The sequence below is a fragment of the Seriola aureovittata genome, chromosome 3 (assembly GCF_021018895.1).
Source record: "Seriola aureovittata isolate HTS-2021-v1 ecotype China chromosome 3, ASM2101889v1, whole genome shotgun sequence".
In the NCBI taxonomy this organism is placed as follows: domain Eukaryota; kingdom Metazoa; phylum Chordata; class Actinopteri; order Carangiformes; family Carangidae; genus Seriola; species Seriola aureovittata.
In genome coordinates this window covers 26678210-26694769 of record NC_079366.1, presented here as the reverse complement: position 1 = coordinate 26694769, position 16560 = coordinate 26678210, and the positions used below count along the sequence as shown (strand labels likewise).

The 16560-nt window shown below is 41.1% G+C and overlaps 2 protein-coding genes across 6 annotated transcripts; both read right to left on the bottom strand.

The window, feature by feature from the left end:
* Positions 1-1609: 1609 nt before the first annotated feature.
* Positions 1610-5902, bottom strand: LOC130166398 (beta-1,3-galactosyltransferase 2-like). The gene is made up of 2 exons (XM_056371977.1): positions 5762-5902; positions 1610-2966 (listed from the first exon to the last, which is right to left on the bottom strand). Exon 2 carries the CDS (start codon positions 2959-2961, stop codon positions 2023-2025), a length of 939 nt encoding a protein of 312 aa, XP_056227952.1. The 5' UTR covers positions 2962-2966; positions 5762-5902; the 3' UTR covers positions 1610-2022.
* Positions 5903-10434: 4532 nt separating this feature from the next.
* LOC130167014 (beta-1,3-galactosyltransferase 2-like) lies at positions 10435-16345 on the bottom strand. 5 transcript variants are annotated; one of them, XM_056372930.1, is made up of 4 exons: positions 16131-16345; positions 15761-15864; positions 15593-15676; positions 10435-12154 (listed from the first exon to the last, which is right to left on the bottom strand). In XM_056372930.1, exon 4 carries the CDS (start codon positions 11983-11985, stop codon positions 11029-11031), a length of 957 nt encoding a protein of 318 aa, XP_056228905.1. In that variant the 5' UTR covers positions 11986-12154; positions 15593-15676; positions 15761-15864; positions 16131-16345; the 3' UTR covers positions 10435-11028. The 5 variants fall into 5 exon arrangements, with proteins under 5 accessions (XP_056228905.1, XP_056228903.1, XP_056228906.1 ...); XM_056372928.1 differs by having other exon boundaries at positions 15620-15676; XM_056372931.1 differs by lacking the exon at positions 15761-15864.
* Between the last annotated feature and the right edge of the window lie 215 nt (positions 16346-16560).

The window sequence follows — 16560 nt, the reverse complement described above, 5'->3', positions numbered from 1 at the left end:
CTCATCAAATCACTCCTGTCTGAGAGCATCAAAGGAGAAGTGGATGAGCAATTTCCTCTGCAGTTTTGTGTGTGTGTGTGTGTGTGTGTATGTGTGTGTGTGTGTACACAAACTGGAGCGTCTATGAGAGTTTCGTGTTTATACCTTAAACAGCGAGACAATAAATGGGCCCAGTAACAGAGACACAGAGACGCAGCAGACTCAGACCCAAACAAACTGTCTAGTGGGCGCAGACAGGAAGTAGAGGGGCAAAGACATGTCTGGAAATGAAAGAGAAAGTAGAGTCGATTACCGGACGGTTCAGCGGTGGTAATAATTGTAAATCTTTAGAACTATCAGACGTCACTAAAATCCAAACTGTGCATGAAACACGCGATGTACTGCATCATTAACAGGAGTCACTCAGAAAGATATATATTTGCCAAGTGTAACACGGCACTTCTCACACAGTGGGTAGAGCCGGCAGTGATTTATGCGATATTTCCAGCCACTGAGCCGGAGCTTTGACGTTAGATGGCAGCAGAACCGTGAGTAATGTGTGGAACCGGGATTTGGGGTTTTCAGCGTGTGCGTGATTTATGCAGGCTGCAGTCAGCAGGAAAAGGGAGAGCAGGGCCTTTGACTTCAGGGATCCTCCCTTATCTGACAGAGGGAGAACAGATCATAGACAGCTGCAGATGAATGACAACACATGGGAGAGGATAAGACTGTTCATGCCAATAGGAAGAGACCGGGGTTACTGTCACTGTCCTGTTTGCTTTGTGTTAGGTGAAGGAGTTTATGACCCTGTGTGTGATCATGCTTTAAGAACAGTCACCCTCAGTCATTTGCTCACACTCATCTTCACTCTCTTCCATGACCAGCAGGCCTCCTTCATTTGTCCAGGTCACATCTCAGCGCAGTGTGCTCTCCTTATAATAACTTTTTTAAAATCTGTTTGGTGGTGCTTTGGTGGCTTTGTCTCTTCCTGTTTTTTTGGTCCACGGCACTGTTTGGTAACCTGTTTCTGCTTCTCTGGTACCATGGTGTGACAGAAATCACTGAGATTATTTTTGATCCAAAAGAAATTGGTGACCACAGTCTGGTGGTTATACATAACCAGCCAATCATACAAGTTCAGAGCTCAGCGGTGCAAATGGAATTGGTTTATGAACTCCTTTGTGCCAGTTTCAGTCACAATTGTAAACAGCAGCCAAAAATAAGCAGAGGTTACAGAGGCTGTATTGCGGAACAAGTATCTATCTATCTATCTATAGACTTGAGATTTTGATGTGAATTGAAACTGTTGTGCAGATCAATCAAAGATAATAATCTTTAAAGTGGTTGCTCTTATTCCTGAAAGTCTTTTTCTAAAGCAGCATTGACCAATTTTGGAGAATCAACGACTGACTGAACTCAAATGTACAGTAAAGTAATAGCTGCACCAGTATGATGAACATTATTCATTCCTGTAATGCTGTTCATAGGCTTGTAAATTTGATCTGATGTTAGCCTGCCCCCTTGTGGAATAACTACAGCTGTGCAGATGTTACTACAGCCAGTGGGAACTTGACTCCAGTCCTCCGTCATCCAAAGAACAAAACAGTTCAATTTTATAAATCACGGCAAATTCATTTATATTGTTTTATTTAATATTGCAACATTAACTCTCCAATACAAATCAAACCACAGCTTTTGCTGTGAGTTTGATGTCAATCACATTGCAACTTCAACTCATCAAGTAATATCAGTAGTAACCTGGTATCCTGGTAGGACAGTATGTTGATTAACATACAACATGGAATTTTATATGTCATAGCTAGGCGACACATTTTTGGTTTAACATGCAACAGAACTCACAACAGGAGCATGCTACAGATGAAGTGGAAGCAACAGATGATGTTTGGTTTTGTTGGTATAAAGCACTCTGCACAGAAAACTCTGAAAAGAAAATGTCAAACTTTGAAAACCACTGATTTAGTAACCGGTCATCAGCATCATCTCCATATAAGCTTAACAGTCACCCGGTAAAACCGATTAAGTTCAGCATGCAGCGTGTAGCTCTCTGCTCCTCTTCCAGTAACTCGTCATCTGTTGGATGCTCGTCGTTGTCACGGCGATCACTTTCGAGAGGCTGCAGCTGCTCAGCGGAAACCAGGGGTTGACTATAAACATAGTCTCCTCAGGGGGGTCGGTGGGGGGAATGCCCAGGCGTTTCAGGCACATGCCCAGGTAGGCGTCTTCGATGTAGATCGGTTTAATCTGAGGGGAGACGCTCAGAATCTTCTCAGGCAGGTCCAGGGACATGACGTAGGCCATGCCCAGCGGATACGGCGGGTACTCTGACTCAGCAATCACGTGTGTCGGCATGTAGAACTTTGAGAACGGGTTTCTTAAAACTCGGCTGTGCCACCACACCGAACCTGTCATGTAGTTTTGTCTGGGCGTGCTGGGATCCAGCAATAATTTCATCAAATTCTGGATGTGGAGTAGCATATCTGAGTCAATCTTAATGGCATAAGAAGCATTGGTGCAGTGCGCCGCCAGCCACTCCAGCATCACCATAGTCTTGATGGTCAGATTGTTGTAGCTGTCGTGGAAGTTGCTCTGGATCAGGTCGTGGTGCCTCTCATTCTCCTGCTCGAGCTCCTCTTGCTGCTGCTCAGCATCAGCTCCTCCAGGCAGGCCCAGTACGAAGAGGGTCTCCACCGGCTGACCCTGGACCATTTTCTCTCCTCCCCACGTCTGTCGAATGGCGTCCCGAGCTGCGACATTACTGGGTGCAACTGGAACCATCAGGACCAGGAAAGGAGTCCTGGTCTTGCACGTCTGCGTGTCGTCCATGATGAATTTGTAGTTTCGTGGATAGACCACATGATATTGCAACACTCTCCCATGAGAGCTGAGGTAAATGAAGAAGACTGTCAGTGTTACCAGGCTGCCGCCTAAAATTCGTTTTACGTGTCTCCTCTTGTACTCCATTAAAACTACAAAGAAAAGAGACTCATGTTATCACATGAAAATATGGTTCAGATAAAACAGCAACACAAAATTCAGCAATTTACAATGTTTGAGGGAAAAATGAACAGCAGTTAATATTTTTGACTGACGATTTAACGGCGGGAGTTTCATACTGGAGAAGTGCTCCAAGTCACGTAAAATTATCTGTGTGTGTAATCCCGCCCGTCTCCCGACCACCAGTTTCTGGTTCCTGTCTTTGGCTTTCTCTACCGATCCACTGACAGATTGGACCGTGTCTACATGTAATCTGCTGATGGGACCACAAACCTCCTAAGTGTGCAGGGAGCAGTCGACCCAGGCTCAGTGGTATCACCGGCCAATACACAGAGTACATCATGTACACTGGTCCAACAGTCTGTTGTAGCTACTCATCACTGAGTTTATGTCATAGGATATCAATGAGCCTCTTGGTCTGTGCACCATGTGCAGAGCTCCTCCCACTTGAAAGCAATAACTGAAGCTATTTGCTTTTATTTACAAGACCAAGGGGCCATATAGTGTTTTTTTTTTTAATTTAAATAATAAATGTTGAACTGGAAAAGCCAAAAAGTCTGTCTATTACAGTTTTTTTTGCAATTGCTTTGATGCAACTCGCACATGAGAAACATAAACGCAGTTATCAAAACTATTATTTCGCAATGTGCTTGTACAAACTTCCCTTATTACCGGACACATTTCACCACTAATGATGCTTCCGCATTGTGTTGATGCATTTCACATCTGACAGTTTATACTTTCGTCAGATAGAATGACAATCATTTTTGTTTTCCTCAGCTACAGCAGTTATATTCTGTGAATTTGCAAATACAGTTTTTTTTTACAACTGCTTTCACACATTTTTGAAACTAGGTCTTATTTTTTTGCAAAACTCTAAAGCCAAAACCAAAAATTGCACACAAAATACGCAAAGTGCCACATATCTGCTGCAAAATCAAAGACTGCATTGAAAATATCATACAGTAAAAACATCTGAAAATAAAGTATTTGCATCAGATGCCAAACACTTTTTTCATTAAAGTAAATTTTGGATAAACCATGTTCTAAATGTAAAGCTCGTTTGTCTTCCATAGGCTTGTATATACATTTCCATGCAGTGTTGTAAAGTGACAGTAATCTGCTGAGAGGGGTTGAAATGTACACAGTACAGTAAACACCAATGCAATGTTTTTTCCAACATGTTACTGTTGTAACTGTAGTACAGTGCTGTGTCTGAACATGTTTTTACTCTGTTTTTTGTAGTTCTCTTTTTCTAAAGTCAGTCAGGATTTTATCAAAACATCAAAACATTTGGCGTCTAAGTCTAGAAGCTCCGGTGAAAAATTCAGTGTTAATGATGTGAATAATAGTGACAGTGTTGAATGGACTGACTGACTCTGCATGTTATGACACATGTGGACAATGTTTTGATCGTTTTAGAGGCTTTTGCACAGGCGATTTAGTGTTATAAGAACTGCATTAAGAGTTCTGAGAATGATGTTTCTCATGTGTGAATTGCATCAAAGCGATTGAAGGAAAAACTGTAATATTACTGTCTATGTCTACCATCGTTGTGTGGTACTCCACATTCAATATTTGAAACTGGGGAAATGTTCATATTTTAAATGTAGTTACTTAAATGAGATACACCTTAATCCAGTTACAAATACATTTACATTTACTAATATGGCAGAACCTTTTATCCAAAGTGACTTATAAGCGAGGGACACAGCTAAAGCTTAAGTGCAGAAGGAGATCTTGGTTTGAATACAAAGTACTACAACCATTCATTAAGTGCGAGGAGATCAGGGAAAGCAGTGCACCAAGTCATGTATGTTAGGGTGTAAAGGGGTGTAGCCTCTCCTAGCACCCTGTAAGGTGTTAGGGTGTTACAGGTGTTAGGAAAGGATACACCCCTTTTCAAATTTCAAATACTACTGAAGGAGATGAAATTATATATATATATATAATATCATTTCATATATATATATATATACACTGTATATATATATTTATATAAATTAAATGACATGTTTATGTGTTGTGCATTGTGTGTCTAGATACAGATCAAACATCATGGACCATCTTGTGATGAGATCTCTTCCCCATCAACAGCCTCATATTACATGACATCATCCACTTCTGTGTCTATCACATCTGTCCAGTCAAAGTAGCTACTCAAAAGCGCCTAGCTCCCCCCCACACGCACACGCACACGCACACACACACACAATGACAACACCCCCGCTGTAGCAGCAGGTAAACCTGAGGAAGAAAGGTAAATGTTGTCATGCTGCTGCTTTTAGGGAAGAGGTCGCTCTGTCGACCTCTTTCTCCTTTGTTGTTTTCAGTCTTTGATTTCATACTCACTTCCAGTTTTGCACGGGACACATCGGTGATCGACGGCAGCAAAGTAAAAACAAATAAATTGAATCAGTGGAGCATTCAGCAGCTTAAATCCAATGTGTGCTATAAATAGGCCGAGCCTTAGTTCCGCGTCAGTGTCCGCGCCCACAGCTGGTTTAATATCAATGATATAAACGTGCGAAGATTGTCTAGTTAAAGTTACGTTGTCCCATTAATGTGAAGACAAATTACTTGTACAGGGCGGAAACCAACATCTTGAAAGCACAGCTGTTCCCCAACCTGGCAGCATGTTGGGTAACAACAGGCTACCGGCATTTTTCTAATAGTTAATTTTAAAAAAAAGCAAAAAGCAGAAGTCACATAGTCACTGACACGCGGCTACAAACACGCAGGGGTCGACTGTGTTCCTTCTACTCACCTTTGGTCCGTGTCTGTTGTGCACTTTCTTCCGCCGCTGTCGTTGTTTCTTCTGTTGTGAAACTTCCGGGAGATCAGTAGTGACTGCATTACGATAAGGTGCAGCAGAGCACACACTCCATCAGTCAAACTGTGGCTCATCTGAGGCTGAATACCGCCCACACTGACTGAATAATGTCAATATCATTTTGGCAGATCTAATTAATTATTGATTAACCAATTTTACAAAATTTACAGTGTAAAAGCACCATCATATATATGTATATATACATACATATATATATATATATATATATATATGATTATTTTTCCTATACATTGAAGGTATTCTTTCATATAGACACTTTTCACATTTTTGCATGTACCTCAACCACTGACTAAAATACTCCCTAGATTACAGTGGGAATCATTTGGAAGTAACTCATGTTTATAAGTGTTTCAACTGAAAACAGTTTATGCTTTGGGCTAAATTACACTTCTCTTCAGAGCATACCTCAGAACAAAGGGTTGCCAAATGCCATATAGGTTGAGGTGTGTAGGTTTTTCATTGGTGGATCATGGGTGGAGGCTTTTCAATTAAGGGCTTTGTCTGCCTTTGGTTAATGACATATTTATACATGGCTAATAATGTGATATTCATGTAAAAAGTCCATTAAATGCACCCAGAGTCCATCAACTTTTTGGCTGCCTACCTTACACTAATGTATACTGAGGGACATGATTTTACTGTAATGGGCTTTTTCCACCACTAGATGTCTCACTGTGTTCAATGTTAACAAATTCCCAAACATCAGCACATGCCCTCCTTATAAGCTCCAGCCCACACTCATCTGAAAATACACAACTTTATCATTTTTGCACCTGATGCAAAGTCTAAATTGTTTTAAAATTTAATAATAAACTGATGAGATTTACATAAAAAAAATATTAAAAGTGAGTTTCAGCCACTCATCTTCTGAGTTTAAATTAAAATTCTACCTTCAGTCTCGCTCATCATATAGTGTAATTGGACTTGTGATTACTTCCAGTATAATCAAAGGTGCCTTAAGTTTTGACTGGTCATGAATAAAATGCTGATTCTTGTAATGCAAATCCTATCAGGTCAATAAATGTTACAAGAATTTGCAATAGCAATGAGTCTGAATTCCAAACACATTTGTGTACAAATCCCCCTGAAACAAAATCCCATGAAAAACAGCAACAATACTCTTATTACTTGTGTCACCACATCACACTCAGCTGTAGTGTAATTCAAATGTCACGGCCCGATGGAAACACAAGGGCAACGTTATCTAGAAAGAGCTGTGATACTGTTTGAGCATCACCGCACAAGACACTCCAGACCTTGAATGAAACTTGATATCCTGCCCATGAATGTGACAAACAGCTTGACACAGCACACACTCATGTCAAAAACATTGTGGCTTTGCTAATTAAAGGTTTTTCATGAACAGTGTTGGGGAGTGGTGAACTACATGTAACTAAACCAGTAGTTTAACTTATATTAATCTTTTATTTTCATGTTATTGTTGCTTCTCTACTGTAATTGAACTTCCTCCGACCAACCCCACCCAGCTTTTCTTTCCTGATGTGACTGTGAAGTCATACCCCGGGCAATGCTTTTGTCAGGCAGTCCACACCACACAATTGACCTTTGTGTAGTGCATGTACAAAAGCCAAGTGGCAGTTCCTGTACAGGTACAACGTCACCATGGATAAACCTCCCAAATCTCAGCCTGAGGGAGAACAGGCCAATGTGAAGCAGTTATTGTTTAATTTAGATATAACCCTTGAAGCCGTAGGTGCTTTTTGCAATACACTCAATTCAGTGGCATTGTTTTACTGTCATATGCCTTTTTTACTATGTGTACTATATTTTGTATAATGTTAATTTGATCATTTATTTTATGAAGTAGTTTGAACTGTTACTTTTTCCAGGTTACCAAACTGTCTACCTTCAGTAGCTTTGCTGTACTTCAACCTCTTCCAGTGTGAAGTGATTGGTAGCTTTGCCGGGTTACGTGCAGTGGCCCCCGAGAGCGCAACGCAAAGCAGCTTAAGAAAACACATGCAAATAGACAAAACACAAACAAATTCAGAAAACATCTTCATCAGTTTGACAAAACATGCCCTGCAAAACAAATCACAACACAAGGGAAGTGTCCAACTCCTTCGCTCCATATCATCCTCTCTCTTTCTCCCTGACTTGCCTGTCTTTCTCTCTCTCTCTCTGTCTCTCTCTCTCTCTCTTTCTCTCGCTATCGTAATTAAGGCAAAACATAACTTAAAAAGAAAAAAGTAATGAAGCTGGCAGGGCCGCACTTGATATTCACTGCTTTTAACTAAATTGGGCGTTGAACAACAAGTCCCAGCCAGGTTCATGACTTTTACCAAAGCCGCCTAGTGGTTGTCCAAGTTACAGGAAATATGGTCACAACCCCCCCCCCCCCCCCCCCCCCCCCCCCCTTGAGTTACAGTGTGGAATAATAATAATAAAATAAGTGTTTTTATCAGAACGTTATGACGTCACAGTTGACCTTTGAACATTTGGATATAAATGGATTGCCAGAAATGTATTTATAGTGATCTTTATCTGAAACATTTGTCCACCAAATTCTATTCAGTTCATCCTGGAGTCCAAATGGATGTTTGTGCCAAATTTGAATGAATTCCCTCATGGCGTTGCTGGAACATTGTGTTCATGAGAATGGGACGGACGGACATGGCAGCCCACATTGGTTTATTTTGAATTTGTGTTGTATCTGTGTAGCGGAGGGAATATGTGTATGTATGAATCAATTCATTCTCCCGTACGATATTTCTCAGGTGTTTTGTTGCAGTCAGGCGCCGGTTCTAAACGTTTGCTCTCCTCGGTCCCTGACGCAGTGGTGTACATATCATTTCCCTCCAAATGAAGCGGTGGGTCACAAGCTTCCTGTGACAAAGTTTTGTCTTTTGTCAAGGACATGTCCGACAAGCAGTCATCACCTGTCCAGTGGCTCACCTGAACTAAACTCAATACGTCATCATTGTTCCCTTTTCTTTAGAACTACAACCAGTATATTTACCTCAAGAGCCAACCGGACACATCAGCATTATTCAAATACATTCCCACTTCCTGTGCAGCTTCCGTACTGAAGCTCTGAGAAAAGTCATGGATCTGTGAAAATGAGCTGCAGAGGCTGCACAGTTAGGTGCTGTCGATCAAAAACAGCTTTCCATGTAATTATTTAAGCTTTTGTCACTGAAAGGGACCAAAGTCTGGAGTGATCCTTAACTTTTCACCAGTAACGGGTGAAGGCCAAAAATAGACTTGCTCGTACCTCTGCTCTCTGTGCGCTCTTCCTGAATTAATCATTTCCAAAACACAATTGTCCTACAAATACAAATGCCTCAACTGCCCAAGCCAGTGCAAGAACACAAATAAAGTACCGGGAATGATACGCATCTCATAATACCACACTCACAGTGAACTTCCCTGATTTGACTTTCTTAGGATGACAAAAGACAGAAGCAATGGAGGAAATTACAGACATAAACAGAACCACAGACTTCCATACAGGAAAGTGTTCTGCTTGAGCTCTTCTTGTTTGGTGGGACGTGTACAAAATGCCTCCAAATGCTTCTTGTATGGCCTGATAACATAAATACTATCTATATATAATCATTAACTTTTATTCAACGGTTAGTGATTTAATTGCTCTAATGTTCCTTGTAGTTCAAAGTTCTCAGAACATGTTTTGTTCAAGATAAAATCAAATCAAGCTACAAGTTAAACCTGCCATTCAGGTAATGTTGGAGATATTATTTGCACAATGTATAAACAAGTGTTGTGTTTATACTGCACACAATGCACATACACACACAGTATGCATAGAGTTTAGTGTCACCATGTTGCATGAAACCACAAAAGCCATTCTCACGAATAGTCTCATTGCTAACCTCTATGGAGTGAAAATAGTGACAGCTTCTAACCACTTACCAATTATCTTGGATCCAGATTTTTTTTTCATCAGTCTATACTCAATATACTGACATCCCCTTGAAAGAGTTATGGGTCGATGTAAGTATCCCTCCTCTCCGTACAGTTACAGTCTTTGTAGTGGGAAATTCCCTCTTTGTGTCCTTGCTGAGCTGCAGTAAGACAGTGGTCAGGAAGCTGCGCACCATGACCTTTGGAGAACAAACACTGGATTTTGTCCTCTCACATTGAGCACATTTACATTTTGAGCCATATTCTGGTTTTGATATTTGGGATATGGCATTTACATGGATCATGAGAAACCTAGTTATTCATTTCCCAGAATTCACAATTCCAGGTTAGAGTAATGCAAAAACCTGATCATTAACAGGATACTAGTGAGCATCTGAACACACTCGGTGTAGTGATCACTTCACTGCCACTGTGTAGAAGGAAATAAATGCAGCAAGCAGTTATTCAATGTACATTTTGGCCTGAGTCGTTTTCATATGATAGACTTGGAAAAAAAATCTGAATCTATCTTTTAAGGACCTCACGGTTTTCCTGGTCTCCACATTGGAAATCTCAAAGATAGAAAACCTGGCTGTTCAGGACCACACTGTGCTGCAGACTGTGCAAACTGCAGACATCCAAAGACAATAAATAGAGTAAAAGGTGGCATTCTGTATGAATATTAAGTCCAGAATCCAGAGTTTCGGAGGATTCAATAGCCTTGCTTCTTTTATTATTTAATTTCATTTAAAAAAATACAATAATCTGCAAAATAAAAAAGGAAAATAATAACTTTTACACCTTTCTGCCAGCGGCCAATGGCTTCTTTCCTTTGTTACTTAAAAGATACCCTTAGAAGTATTAATTGTAAACACATTAATTGTGAATATATTATCCGTACTTAAGATCTGTTGTGCAAAAGCAGTGGAAGCTTTCCCCACCTATCAGCAGCAGTAGTACCTGCATTTGTTACACTGGCTTCAACAGTCTTCTCCTCTTATATGCAACCAAGAGACAGAACCCATGTCCTCAGGGGTTGTTTTTTAATTCCACTCAAAAATTAATTCCACAAAAAATAAACTTCCTTCATAATTTTCTTTGTTGCCAACCCTTAGGAGTTTTGAATACACCAAAGGTTTTGTTGTGCAATTGTTCATAAACCTCTGTAATCTTTCCAAATTGGTAATATACAGAGAATCATGAACACATATATTAGCAATATATAAATAAATTAACTTCCCAACACCCTGTCACCCAAGTCCTTCCACAGCTGTGCATCAGTAGCAGTCATTGTCCTAACAAGGCGGTCCAGGCTTCTTCAAATCTGTCCAATACTTTATCAGCTCTTGTGAAGAGCCAAGGATGTAGGTGATGATTTTGGAGTATTCACAGCGATTATATTTTGTGTTATAGGCTCTGAACTGGGACGGATCTGGTGACGACTTGGGCGCCAGTCCAAGCTTTTTCATACACATTCCAATATAAGCGTCCTCTATGTTAAAGGGCTTGACTGATTTTGAGGCTTCCACATATTTCCCTGGAAGATCGTTGGAGAAGACGTATCCCATGCCCAGAGTATAGGTCGGGTACACGGGCTCTGGGTACATGTCCTCGGGGACGTACCACTTGGAGTTCTTTGAACGGACGACCGGCCTGTTCCACATCAGCATCCCCGTCAGGTAGTTCTTCTTGGGGATGTCTGGCTTCTGCAGCATGATCACCAGATTGTCAATGTTCAAAAACATGTCCGAGTCGATCTTCATGGCGTACGCTGCTGTCGGGCAGCGCGTAGCCAGCCAGTCCATGATCACCATGGTTTTGATGGTTAGATTGAGGTAAGTGTCCATGAAGTCACTCTGGATCAGGTCATGGTGCTGGAGATTCTCCTCTTTGAGCTTCGCCTGCTGCTGCTGCCCATCATCACCTCCTCCAGAGAGGCCCAGCATGAACAGAGTGAGCACCACCTCGCCCTGAACCACGCTGTTATTGCCCCACGTATGCCGGATGGCGTCCCGAGCCTCCACGTTCTTCGGTGCTACCGGAACCATCAGGACCAGGAAAGGGGTGTTGGTTTTGCACACCTCTGTGTTATCCATAATGAAGTGGTAGTTGCGTGGGTAGGCCTGGTGGTACTGAGTGCCTGTAGGTGCTACAGTAGATAATGTGGCAGGGGGTTGTGTGGTTTCACTGATTCCTCGTAGTTTAACTCTGTGTTTCGGATGGACGTAATAAGAAGGTTGTACGTTAACCATATTGTTCAGTCTGAAAAGTGTGTTGTAGTGCTCGTGGAGTTGAAGGCTCTCCAGCCATGACAGAGAGCTGGAGGACAGAGTATAACATAGGGCGGAGAGCGCTAGACAAACCAGGAAGAGGATCTTGAGACAGGGTTTCTTCGGATTACTCAAGGTCACAGCAGGTTGTCTAAAAAGACGAGAAAGACAAAGTTAAGACTGGAGAGTAAACCACGCCAAAATACAACACACCTTCCTATATTTTTCTAAACCAAGTAAACAGCTGTACAGTAAACACATTATCATTTTCCTCCCCAATACTGACATCTACAATTAGATTGAAATAATTTTACAACGTTAAAATGATATAATATGATCATGAAGTACTGGCAGTAATAGCAGTGGAGCCCTGTTTTTGTGGGTGATATGTATAAATATTTATTACAAGCGAAAACCAGATAATGATATAGCGGTCAATATTATGGGACGTTTTACAGTTGAAAAACAAACTTGTTCCCTCTGACACAACTGTAATGCTGACACTGTTCAAAATGATGTGTAATAGATCTTTTTCTTTTTTGCAGACTTAGCTGAGCAGTTGAGTCATCCAAATGAAATTAAGACAGACACAGCTGCAATGCCGAGATAAATTAGATAAAAACAAGAAAATACGTTCATCGGACTGTTTGTGTCTAGATTAAATCCGCTGAGCACTTTCATTCATTAAGTTCCTAACTATCAGGCTGTTATTACCCAGCTGTGGAGGAACAACTGTAACCTTAACATCTCAGAAGGTGAGAAGAATAGTAGCTGCCTGTGGTGTTGAGGGATTTTTAGACAACTGCATGTGCTGTTGCTTGTTTCGATATAGTATTGATAGTTCTGATTTGGTAATAATAACTGTCACTGGCTGCTACTTGCTTAACATATTTCTGCTGGTTATTCTTTCATGCTCAACAGCCTGGAGGCATTTCTGTAAACAGTGGTGCTTCTGTTTCTTTCATGCAACCTCACAATGCAAATGTGTCACGTTTTCTTTTGGTATCAAAAGTTTACTGACAGTCGCCTCCAATGCACCTCAACCATTTAGGAGGAATTTATGATTCACATTTAAAATGCCTTAAAGAGACATCAGGGATAAAGTAATGTGACTCACTCTTTACAGCAGTTACTATAAAGATCTCATGTGACAGGAAACCAAAAGAGACTTGACATCCTGTGATAGAATGGCTCTGTAATTTGACCTATGTGTATAATTTTCTTTAAAATCATTTGTTGTCACTGTTGTTGTGTTTTACATTTTTCAGAAATCCTACATTTTCTCAGTGATAAATTATTCTACAAATGATTTTTTTTTTTAAATCTTTTATATTTTCAGAAGCAATAAACATGTAAACTCCCAGCTCCAACAATGAGAAGATGGGATAAAATTATAAAAGAGAAAGAGATCCTAAAGCACAGTCAACTGCAAGGCAAAAGAAATCGAAACTAATGAATTAGTTTTAGCCCTAAAGGCACGAGACGCATCCCGAGAAGCATCATTGCAGGTCAGATACCAAAACACCTGCTGCCAAGAGCCGCCTGCAGAAAACCTTAACCTGAATAAACAGCCAGCGTCATCAGAGCTTACTGATGTGAGACAGTGATCAGCCGGCGATTGAGGATCTGAACACTGGCAGGAGGAGGAGGAGCAGGAGGAGGAGCAGGAGCTGCAGGAGGAGCAGGAGGAGCAGGAGGAGCAGGAGGAGCAGGAGCTGCAGCAGCAGCAGGGGGGACAACACGCTCCGTGGACGCCATGAGTGGAGTTTTTGACCGGTTTGTTAAATTGAAAGTGTTGACAGAAGTTTTCGCTGTATCGTTAGAGGTGATTCTGCGGCAGCGTTGTAAGTGGAAACGCAAACGGTGCGTGTTAGTTCAAACAGACCGCCGCGCGAGGAAGGGTGCGTTGGATAAGAGTTACAGCGAGTGGAGAACAACGTGCGGCGGAGGGCGGCATTAAAGGACCATTTCATTAAACTGAAACAAATCTTTAGTTTTCAAAATTCAATGTTGTATTATTATTATTATTATTATTATTATTATTATTATTGTTGTTGTTAGGGATCCAGTGGCCTAAACTACATTGTAGGAGCTATTTGTTCTCATATTTATTTATTTGTTCTGAGTTTGAAATACTATAATTCATTCGTTTTTATTTTTTGATAATATTCTCTTTTGTTAGTCGTTAGTTTAATTATATCATTTGCTTGTTTAGCATAGTTAGTTTTGGTTAATTAGTGTGCTGTTTATTTGGCTAACACTATGGGTAGGCTACTTGAGGTTATTCAGGTAGAGTAGGTAGACAGGTTTAGGACCAGCATGCACCTGGGTGGGCCTATGAATTTTTTTTTTTTTTTTTTTCCTCAGAGCAGGCAGCAGGAGACCTTTTGCCTCTCCTGGGGCAAAAGAGAAATGCGATGGCTGTGTTTGGACAATGGAGTCTTTTGCCTGCATGAACCAACCACAGTTTCAACACACTGACACACTAAGTTCTGCTGGGCTCAGAGTCCCGCCAGTCAAGGGGGACTGGAGGCGGCATGGAGCTAACAGCTCATGTACAGGACACAAAGTCTATCAACCACTCAACAAACACAAAATCACCATCAAAGTGCAAAGCAAGAATCTGTCAGACTTCCCTCTGTTTTCGCCCCAGTCCCTCTGCGGGTTGATGGTCCCCAGGGGTAAGTTATCTGGTTCATCTCCCACCAACCCATGTGCACATCTGAGTCTCATCATCTCATCAACTCTTCCCTCCCACGCCAGTAAATAAACTCCCAGCTCATCCCTCCGGTCTTCATCACACCGTTCTGTCTTTCACTGCGGGAAAATGCCACGGCTAACTACCCAGTTTCTCTCAATCAGAATCAGACTCAGGAGGAAAAATAGGCTGAGTTGCTCCCTCAGCAAAGAATAGAGAATATGAAGTAAAAATAAAGATGAATACTATATTAATACTATAATAGAGACAAATAGAAATAGAAATATGTAAGGGTATGAGTTTTAAAATTGCACTTGTCACTTGTATGTATGAATAAATACATTATAAGACGACGTCTGCAGACCGTGTGAGAATAAGTCTATTGGTTCTGAGCCTCTGGGGGACGAGTTGGACACTTTAGTGGCCACAAGCAGGAAGGACTTCTTGTGCATCGTGGCTGGATTAGTATGTCACTGAGGGTGTCCCTGTACTTGACTGTAGTAATCCGTTCTCCTGTGTCTCAGACCTGCCACTCCTGCCATCAAACCACTAGTCTGACCATCCTGGTCAGCCGGTTTTGCAACACTATCATTACAACAAATTAGGAGGTTATCTCTTTCCCCTCTGGCATCTTCGCCCACTGCAGCTCAGTGTAAAGCAGAAAGAAATGTTGAAATAAATGTGGTCACACTTATTATTATTATTATTAACCGACAGCAGATAAATGAGTGTTATTGTTGCTGTTTTCACTGTGGCCCTGAAGCAGGAATTTACTGTAGAAACCCTCAGCACAGACAGAGTCAAGGAGAAATACTGATGTTTGTGGCTACAGAAGAATGATGGTACGGACATTATTTGGGCTACTAGACATTTTTAAATGACATAATTTACTTATCCTCGTATCCCCAGATACATAACTGAACATGAGGCCTGATGATCCGTTGACTGTGTCACTGGTTGGATGTAGAAGTGAATCTGAAAACACAGACGCAGCTTTTCAGCGTTTCTCTAAACAGCCTTTAAATCGTCACCATGTGACTCTGTGCGTAAAATACGCACCTCATGAATCGCTTTGTAAACGAATCCCCCCGGTTGTCGTGGCTAGTAACCTAGTTTTCATTGTTGGTGCTGAACAATAGCCGGTGTTTCCTTTTAATTGTCACCTAAATCCTCACGCGGAAAAAAAAAAAAAAAGCCCTACCCGTTACCTTTGGTAAGACTTGTATTTAATTAGTCTTATTCCAAGTAGAAGCTGCAGTTTGACTTTTTCTCTTAAGTTTCTGTCAATAATGTGTGCGCTAAGTTCGTTATAGAAATAACAAAATAAAATAAAAAAACAAAACAAAACAACAAAAAACATGAACTTCATGCACTCTAGAATAAACTTCTGTTTTAGTGTGAAGGAAGTAAAATGATTTGAAGCCCTTACCTTTTCAGCCCATTAAAACCTGAGCCACTGAGATCCCCCATGACTGCCGCGACCCTTCCTTATTTCCTTATTCCCTTATTTCCTTAACTCTTCCTTATTTTAAAGGTTAGACTTTTCTCCAACCATGAAAATCCAGATTACTCAATTAGGAAGAACTTATTACAAACTGACAGTAACTCTCACGCATGCCCTGTCCACGACAACGAGACTATCCTTTGACGCTAAATTAGTGGCTAGAATCGCGAGGGAGGTGGGGGAGAGAGAGAGAGAGAGAGAGAGAGAGAGAGAGAGAGAGAGAGAGAAGGGAAGGGAAGGGAAGGGAAGGGAAGGGGGAGGGAGACTGTGACATTTGAAGTTTTGCAACCTTTGTAGACTTCACAATACTTGTGGGGCAAGGTTTTTCAAATATCTTTTCCAAGTGTCTACCTGC